The sequence below is a fragment of the Nicotiana tabacum genome, chromosome 15 (assembly GCF_000715075.1).
Source record: "Nicotiana tabacum cultivar K326 chromosome 15, ASM71507v2, whole genome shotgun sequence".
NCBI classification, from domain to species: Eukaryota; Viridiplantae; Streptophyta; class Magnoliopsida; order Solanales; family Solanaceae; genus Nicotiana; species Nicotiana tabacum.
This window is the reverse complement of record NC_134094.1, coordinates 126,231,416-126,240,887: the sequence shown is the minus strand read 5'-3', so window position 1 is coordinate 126,240,887 and position 9,472 is coordinate 126,231,416. Positions and strand designations below refer to the sequence as shown.

Below are 9,472 nucleotides of genomic sequence, written 5' to 3'. Positions count from 1 at the left end.
GGTGGCGTCCCGTTTGAAGAGCCATCTGTCCTCCAGAAGAAAAGGGGGGGGGGGGGGGGGGGGGCAGCATTTGACGTACATGGATCTGGTTGGTGCTCTTGTAATTCCCTTTTGGATAATGTCGTAATATTCTGCCGCTTGTGATATTATGCTGTAAAGATTTGGAGTTTTCGCTCTGTTTTCAAAAATATTTTTATTGCGGCAGTTCCATATATGCCACAAGGCATAGGGCCAGAGTAGCTTAGCAGGAAGGTTGTGTGGCATTGAACGAGGAGTATGGAGGAGAGTTTTTATGTCATTTGACCCCAATAATTGAATTACATTGGTGAGGCCCAAGTGATGCCAAAGTTGTTGTGTATTAGGACAAATGAAGAGTAGGTGGTTAATGGTTTCATCCTCTTGGTTACAAACTGGGCAAATTGTGGATGTAGCAATAAGCAATTGTTTTTTTATATAGATAGGCAGCAGTTGGTAGGTCGTTCTGCCCAATTAACCAAAGAAAGTATCTATATTTTGATGGTAAGTTTAAGGCCCATATCCACTTAAAATTGTTACAAAGTTGTGTGTTTTGAAGTTTGTAGTAAAGAGATTTCACAGTAAATTGTCCGTTTGGAGTTAGGCTCCAAATAATTTGGTCATAAGCTTGTTTATTTTTTAATAAAGGTATATATATTTTGCGCATACTTGCAAGTGTTATCCCTTGAATTTCAGTGATAGAAAATGTTTACCGAAATTTTTCAGTTGCCACCAACAATGCCTTAAAATCTTTAAACCATTCCCTTCTTTATGAATGATCTGAGAATCCTAAAAATAATTGATACATAAGATGTAAGCTAATTCACTTTTCGCGATTGGATTTTCCCTAATCAACATTCTAGTATAGTAATGTGAAAACAATGACTCGAGAAAAAGATTTAGAAAATTGCACCAAGCAACCAAAAATCCCAAGTATTATAAACAAGAAACAAAACTTCAAAAAGCAAGATCAATTTGTAGCTACACAAGTCGGATAAGAACAAAGGTACAAACCAATAGCAACATAGGTTCAATCACATTATCACTTTCTGCTAAAATTTGTCATGATTTCACCTGGGAACCAAATAGGAAAAAAATGTAAATAAATAAGCTTTAACGTGGATACAGGTACAAACAATCCATTACTTGGCATTCACCAATTGCAAGCAGAAAATGACAGTTTCTCCTAGTCCAACCTCACCCAACTGGTGGATTGGGTTTGACCAGCCTCACGGGCCGACCCATGTTTACGGCTCTACTTTACTAAATCAACAACAAACTCAGTATAATCCCACAAAGTTAAGATCTAGAGAGGGTAGCATAAACGCACACCTTACCCTACTTTGTGAAAGTAGAGAAATTATTTTCGATAGATCCTCGGCTCAAGGAAAGATGAAAAGGAAGCTCTACCTAAATAAATTGACGAAAGAAAATGTGCTCAGAGACCAAGTCAAACACCATTCTGATAAGCTGATTGGAACATTCAACTTCAACAGCTTAGATGGGAACTACTTTATGCAAAAGAAAGATCAAGACAATTCACGGGCGTATTCCAACTTTTTGGCTAATAATTGGAGTTGAACGTTTGGAGGGGAAAAACAAATAGTATTCAGAATGACTGGACTTTCCATATATACAGCAACAAATTTCTGCAAATATAGTAGCATCAGAAATTATCCATATGACATAGCCATGAAAAAAGAACGTGAAGTCGCCAGGATATGAACGGACATGCAGCAGAGCTCACCTTATTTACAGGTTACAGAGCTCCTGAAGCAGTCATATGGTTAGTTTGTACAAAATGAATATAAGTAAACCACTACCAAGGAATTCCTCACTTTTCTAAAGAAATCAACTCCTGAGTAATGAGATAAGTCTCCCCCAGATATCGAGAACAACTAAAGCAAACACCGCTACTCTACATAACTCGCCCCCTCCCAGGTTACCCTAGGGAAAAATTAAAACAAAATAAATGAGAAAAATCAAGAGCTTGCTTTACACATGCAATGCAGCACATAGAGATCTTGTTGTTGCTTACATCTGCATAAAACTTTTTAGCACTGCACCAGAGAAGCTGTAGTACAATAATCATCTCGCCAATTTTACTGGTAGTACTATGTCAACAAAAGCAACTGAACATCACTGCTCTAAGATATCACCAAATCCCCAAGGAGGAAAATTGATTATGTAGCATGGGCACCATGTGTTCTTGAAGCCCATATACCGAACACAAGAAACCAGAAGACAAATAGGATAGCCCAGTATCGAGCAGGGCCATATTTGATTCTTGTTAACACAAACTGCATTTGACGGGAAAAAGTTAGAATGCTTCTACAAATTTCGTATCTGATAACAAGAGAAAAGCATGAAAAGAGAGTTAGTGTTGACTGGAAGTGAAATGAAAATCCTTGAAGCTGAGATATAACTAAAATTTCATCCTAACAAGCTGGTGAAGTAGATAATACACTGAACTGTGATAGTAGTTGTAAAACAAAATATGTGATTAGCTATGTTGCGCGGGCTCTCTAAGAACGATGCCGCACCCATGTTGGATCCTCCAAAAATGCGCTACTTTTGGAGGATCTGGCACACACCCAGTGACATTTTTGGACAGTCCCAGGCTCCCAGCAACATAGGTGACTAGAAAAAGGAAGCCACTGATTTGAGAATCTCACTCTCCTTTCTGTATTAACAGTTCTTTTTGATCTTTTCTAATTATCCATGTATTGTACACATGCATGTCTGGAGACGCATTAATTCAAAGTTCACTCCCCTTGCCACTTATTTAATCCCACTCTCCTTGCTGCATTAACAATTCTCTTTGACCTTTTCTAATTATCCATGTATTATATCCTTCTCAAAAAATTACCCATGTATTGTACACATGACATCAAAGGTTTGACAAACAAAATATTAGCATTTCTGTAGGAGCATAATTCACATAACACGACATATTAGCTGAATAATAACAGTTCAAGAAACAAATCAAACAAAATTGTTTGTTTAATCCGCCAGGCAAAAGCATCACTCATAACAACAACAACAACAAACCCAGTATGTTTCCAACAGGTGGGGTCTGGGGAGGGTAGACTGTACGCAGACTCTACCCCTACCTAATGGGTAGAGAGCATGTTTCCAATAGACCCTCGGCTCAGGAAGGGTAAGAAGAAGAAGAGGAAAGCAAGGAAGGAAGAAAGAAGGAAGAGAAAAGAAAAAGGGAGAGATAAAGGATACGTAGTACCAAATAATAGCATCAGGGAATACAATACCTGAGGCGAACAAAACCACATAACGTAATAAAAATCTAAGAATATGAAGAGACATGCGTGCTACTAAGACTATCGGTGAACAACTAAAAACTACCCACTAACCTTCTACCTTAATCCTCTACCTTCACCCCCTCCTATCAAGGGTCATGTCCTCAGTGAGCTGAAGCAGCGCCATGTCCCGACTCCTGTCTAATCACCTCTCCCCAGTACTTCTTAGGCCTACCTCGACCTCTTCTCAAACTCTCCATGGCCAATCTCTCACACTTCCTAACAAGAGCATCAATGCTTCTTCTCTTAACATGTCCGAACCATCTCAGCCTCGACTCCCGCATCTTGTCCTCCACGGAGGCTACTCCCACTCTGTCCCGGATAGCTTCATTCTTAATCTTATCTCTCCTGGTACACCCACACATCCATCTAAACATCCTCATCTCTGCTACTTTCATCTTCTGCACGTGGGAGTTCTTGACTGGCCAACACTCAGCCCCATACAGCATAGCCGGTCGAACCACCACTCTATAAAACTTACCCTTAAGTCTTGGCGGCACATTCTTGTCACATAAAACACCGGAAGCGAGCCTCCACTTCATCCATCCCGCTCCGATGCGATGTGCGACATCTTCGTCAATCTCCCCGTTACCTTGGATAATAGACCCGAGATACTTAAAATTCGCTCTCTTGGGGATAACTTGAGCATCAAGCTTTACCTCTACGTCTATTGCATGGGTCCCGTCACTGAATTTGCACTCCAAGTATTCTGTCTTGGTTCTACTCAGTTTGAAACCTTTAGACTCCAAGGTCTGTCTCCAAACCTCCAAAAGCATCACTCATAAATGAAATACAATTTGTTAACATGACCACTAGAAACTAGTAACTCTGTTGTCCAAATCTATATCATCTTATTTTGATGTTTAATAACACAGTAACATTTGGTTTAAGTTGCTAATATGGCATGCAAGATGCAATGAAAAGAATTTGAAGAAACTTACAAATCGGAAGAATACTACAACTGTTAACGCACAAACACCTCCAAGAAGAATATGCAGTCCATTTTTGGCAGTTTTCTAAACAAAAGAAAGAACTAGTTAGATCAAGCAAATAATAGCAAGTAGGAAAACTTCTTTAAAGTAGCAATTAGTATCTCAATAGTGCATAAGCTACCACCACAAAATGATAAACTAGTCAAGTTCGCTAGTAATGTACGGAATAAGTGCCGACTTGAATATTTCTATATATCCTAATAATGATAGTGTTGGTCAGGTTGCGCACACTTCGACTAATTGACCAGGTACCTGAAATGTTCCACCAGTATCCAGTTACTTTACCCACTAAGGATTATACATAGGAAAGAGTTCTCACCAACTCTCGCCTCAGCTGAGATTAGAACCTTGATTCTCAAAATTGTTATCCAACTCTTAATTACTTCAATTTCCCAAAATTGTAGGATTAACTTTTATGCTAATTTTTTTTCAATTGTAAAGCATGATAAATAGAGTAACATTGTCCCTTTGTTTTTTATTATTGCTGATAGCAAAATATTTTCATCAGTTGTTTTCTCACTTCCCATGTTGGTCCGTCCTTTTGGGAAAACCATTTACCCTTGTTCTAAATTGCTGGGACTCTTCACTATTGGTGCCGCACACATATCAACAGGGCGTGGGTGTTGGAGTGGGTGTGGGTGTGGGATCTGTAACTTAACTGACTAGGCATTATGATTATTTTCTTGGCGAGCAGTCAACATCTCTCTTTCAAAAAGTTCTATAGCTTTATTTGTCTTATCTTACTTGTTAATCGTTATCATAAGTTTGGCAATGTTAATATTGGTGTTTTGATCCTGAAAGGACATGCTGCCATAAATATATCAGGCAAAAAACAATTCACCAATGTGGTCTTAGATTCCTAAAATTATGCGTAGTACCACTTTACAGACCAAGCCAGAAACCCCAATGAAGACCAAGAAGTTTCTTTTGGGTCCAATCCAATGGTTTGAGACTGAAAGGATGAAACTTCAGAAATCTATTTTTGAAGGTTACCATGAAGCTTTTACCAAAAATAAAATAAATAAAATCGAATATAATACAATATGAAAGAACCCACAAGAAACTAGTAAATATTGACAGCACCAGCAGAGAAGCAAGTTCGAGTACCTTCCCAACATGAGGAGCAATAAGCCATGCAAGAGTGATAGTAAGAAGCCCTGTAGCGAGCAGGATCCCAGTACCCTCAACAGCCCATTTGGTTACAGTGTTTTCTGCAGGAAGAGCTTCTTCTGGAACAATGTTAGAACCAGAAGCCGGCTCACTAACAACCTGGGAAACTGCAGTGGAATAGTGGTTATGGGGGTTGAACCACAGTGCAATTTCACTTAACCTTTGCCTTCGAATAGCTGCAATAGCATCAGGATCTACAGTTGAATTTTCCAGCGCCTGTGCAGGATTAGGCTCCCCATTTGCAGTCCTTTCCCTCAATGCATCATACTCCTTCAAAGAGCTCACAACTTTCTTGAAATCCAAAATTCTAATGTTTTTGGCAACACATCCACAAATCTCACATATGGTGGATCCATGGTTAATAAACCACTTAAGCGCACAAGCATAGTGTACCATAGCAAGATCATTTTTGCACGCACAGCCAAGCTCGTTCAAAGTGTCCTGGTTCTCATCATAACCCATCTCTATATCACCATTACAAACAAAAACCTCCCCTTTTGGACTAATGAATTCAACTAGTCCAGATCCTTTCGCGCTACTTCTGTTGAAGGAAACATTTTCGTCATTTTTCACCACTTCATGGCAATCAAGCCTCACCTCTCCATTGCTACTGTATGCATCCGGTGCTGGTGGAATAATTCCTAGAAATCCTAATGCAGCAACTCCCCTCTTGTCTGATTCAGAACACTGGCACACTCGACAAGAAGGAAAGCCTGCTTCCTTATCCAGACTGTGACATGATATAGAAGAATTCCTTGATTCTTCATTCTCAAAAGATGAACCAACTTCATGACTGGTTTCACTGCTTTGGGGTAACCGTTGGTTTTCCATCACATCAGGATTTGTGCGCCTGGGATAATTATTCAGATTTTTCTTAATCACAACATGAGGTAATCATATGCATACACCAACTTCTCCACCAACATTTCAGTTAAATAGGATGCAGTGATTCCATTCCACGCAGAGTGTGAACTTCCTTTGACAGAAACGGTCAGCAAAGTTTGTTAAAAGATAGAAAACTCTCAGATGCTTTATCAGACGTATGACACTAGATCCTGAATGAAATCATGCCTCGTCCATTGAAAACCTATAACAATATTTATTGAACACTAAACAGCCTTTCATGTAGAAAACAACAAAAATTAAGCTCTAAAATTTTAAGAGCTATAGAATCTACACATTCTTTTAACAAGATTCGAATGATAGGGTTTTACATGATTAATGAGTCATTTCTATATAAGAACAATGGAAGAGAATGCAAAAGAACAAAAGAGGAAAAGAAAAGGTTTGTGTTAACCTGGAAATTTGAATCATATAGGTTATCCTAAATAGGCCAAGAATTCAGTTTTTATTGGAAAAGTTGTGAACATGGTTCAAGTAATGATATTGAAACCAGCATAGAATTTTCTCAAATCAATTACTAGACAAGTTCATTTCTAAATAATTGCCTTAAGCCATAGACAAAATGGAGAGTGCCATTCATAATCTTTATCCACCTATTTCTTTTGTAATGCCATTTTTAAAAGAGACTATTAACAGTCATAAGCACTTCTTGCTGTTGTTGCATCAGTGCATAAAAATGCTACTGAATACAGAACCAAACTGAGGCAAAAAACTCTTCTTCTTTTTTTTTTTAAAAGGTAAAACTGAGGAAAGACTTATAGAGGAAGTAGATAAAGTACTAGGAAAAGCGAAACAAGAGAAAAACTTAAGCTTGAATTGCATTGTGCCAAATATACAGAGGTTAATAAAATATAGAGAAACACTAAAGTTGATATTAGAGTTTGATAATCGAACAGCCACAACTTCGTTAAAGGGGGTAATTATCACAGTACTAAAAGTTATGGAGGATTATCCTTACGCCTGTAATAAATTTCAGACTACTGGTGATAACTACCCTGGTGTCTTCCCAAGGAGCCGAGGGTCTATCGGAAACAGCCTCTCTACTCCAGGGTAGGGGTAAGGTCTGCGTACACACTACCCTCCCCAGACCCCACTAGTGGGATTATACTGGGTTATTGTTGTTGTTGTTGTGTTCTGATTCAGATTACTGTCTCCTTTTTTTTTGGTCTCCTAGTCGGTGTCCAGTACCCACTTTAGGGTCCGACTAGTCCAAATTCGAGCCGCAAAGTCCCGCTTTAGGGGTAAAGAGCTCCCTACCAAAGCAATCCCATTCCCAAGGGTCCAACCCGAGACCTGTGGTTAAGGATGGAGCGATACTTAGAACCCCCACTACAACCTTTGGTGGTCTGATTACTGTCTCAAAACTCCTAACTTTGTGAAATTGCCTTGGTTTTCCACTACACACCATTCCACTTTGTAGCACATTATCGCTTTTTTCAAATTGAAGTCTTTAATATATTATTCAACTTCTAACTTTTAGCAACTTAAGCTGAATGTGAACAGATAAACTAGACTCCTTTATTTTGTAAATAGCAAAGCAAACAAAACAAGTGTGGCGCAGTATTGTGCAATCTATAACCTTAATTACTTATTAATTCAGTGAATTTAGTTGCATAATACCTATCGAAGAATCCGTATCATAGGACTGTGAACTCAAGCTAAATTTCAGAAGATATAAACAAAAAGAAAGACCAAGAAGCAATTTCAGTTTTGTATAGCAACTATTGACAGTGTACATATCTGCAATCAAAGATTATGCAAGCAAAAATCAACTAAAAATGAACAGAGCAAAAAATTCAATCACTTCAAACCCCAAACTGAAAATCTCTAAAACAACAGCTTAGACATCACTTAACCAAAAAAAGCAAAAGAAACCCACCGAAAATTCTAACGACTTTGCCTTAGAAAAGAGCACAAAAGCACCTTCATTTCTCCAATTTGATATGGAATTTGCGGTGGAATTTTGTGGAAGAAGAGATACCAATTTCACAAGTATAAGTAATTACTGTGTTTTACAGATGGGAGATCTAACCCTTTTTCTCACTTGCCCCCCGCGCGCACGCAAACACGCTCTCTTTCTTTTTCTTTTTTTCTTTTCTTTCTCATAAAATATATTCTTAAACTAAGTAATATGTAAAATTGAAAAAAAAAATAAAAAAAATAAGCACCTTACAATATATAATTATTCTAGACAGGATTGGCCCGGGCCCAACACTTTGGATTATAGCGTGTTTCATTTCGATAAATACTATCTGATAGCGTAAAGAGTATCATTGTAACTCTTCCTTAAAAAGTATTGCTATGTGATGAACAAGAATCACTTGTAAGATCTGTTAGCATTTCCCAAGCTGAGATAAAACTAACATCTAATGTTTTTTGCCACATAAGTGTGATGAGACAGTGTAAGCACGAGCCCAACATTTATATTTTGAAATACTTTAATTTTTAGTATTTTGTATAATTATTTGGTATTTAATACTAGTGGTCCAATATATATATATATATATATATATATATATATATATATATATATATATATATATATATGCCAAAGAATAAATTGCATATGAAACTGAAACCAACATTTATATTTTGAAATACTTTAATAATTATTTGGTGATAAAGAATACAATACGGTCTAATATATATACGCCACATAAATCTGATGAGACAGTGCAAGCACGAGCCCAACATTTACATTTTGAAATACTTTAATTTTTAGTATTTTGAATAATTATTAGGTGATAAAGAATACAATAAAAGAACACAATGAAGCTATACAAGTTGTTTCTAGCTACATAAGCAAAACAAGCAACCACTTCATTGTAAGTAGGTAAATGGTGCAATTACTTTCATTCTTCCTACTCCAAACCTGATTCCTAAAAGAAAAAAGGTAGCAAAATTATTCAATTTCATCATAATTTCTTATTTCATTGCTATCTTTAAGTGTACTCACAAGATGTTATTTAAAACTTAATTCAACCATAACCTTATCTTACATGTTACGACAAGAGAAGGCCTAATTAGTTCAAAACTAACATATATTTATTGTTTATAGTCAAATGAAATACCAAT

The 9,472-nt window shown here is 37.3% G+C and overlaps 1 protein-coding gene across 5 annotated transcripts; it reads right to left on the bottom strand.

The window, feature by feature from the left end:
• Positions 1-1,620: 1,620 nt before the first annotated feature.
• Positions 1,621-8,481, bottom strand: LOC107821503 (uncharacterized). Of its 5 annotated transcripts, none has more exons than XM_075231251.1 (4): positions 8,277-8,479; positions 5,432-6,581; positions 4,274-4,348; positions 1,621-2,315 (listed from the first exon to the last, which is right to left on the bottom strand). In XM_075231251.1, exons 2-4 carry the CDS (start codon positions 6,323-6,325, stop codon positions 2,199-2,201), a joined length of 1,086 nt encoding a protein of 361 aa, XP_075087352.1. In that variant the 5' UTR covers positions 6,326-6,581; positions 8,277-8,479; the 3' UTR covers positions 1,621-2,198. The 5 variants fall into 5 exon arrangements, with proteins under 5 accessions (XP_075087352.1, XP_075087353.1, XP_075087354.1 ...); XM_075231252.1 differs by having other exon boundaries at positions 5,432-6,470; XM_075231253.1 differs by having other exon boundaries at positions 5,432-6,466.
• Positions 8,482-9,472: the final 991 nt, after the last annotated feature.

Excerpts from the sequence above, each read along its gene's own strand:
- LOC107821503 (XM_075231251.1), bottom strand. The coding sequence starts at position 6,325 with ATGGAAAACCAACGGTTACCCCAAAGCAGTGAAACCAGTCATGAAGTT. Across the intron at positions 4,349-5,431 it reads TTGCTCCTCATGTTGGGAAG|AAAACTGCCAAAAATGGACT; the intron begins GTACTCGAACTT and ends TCTTTTGTTTAG. Across the intron at positions 2,316-4,273 it reads TTGTAGTATTCTTCCGATTT|TTTGTGTTAACAAGAATCAA; the intron begins GTAAGTTTCTTC and ends CGTCAAATGCAG.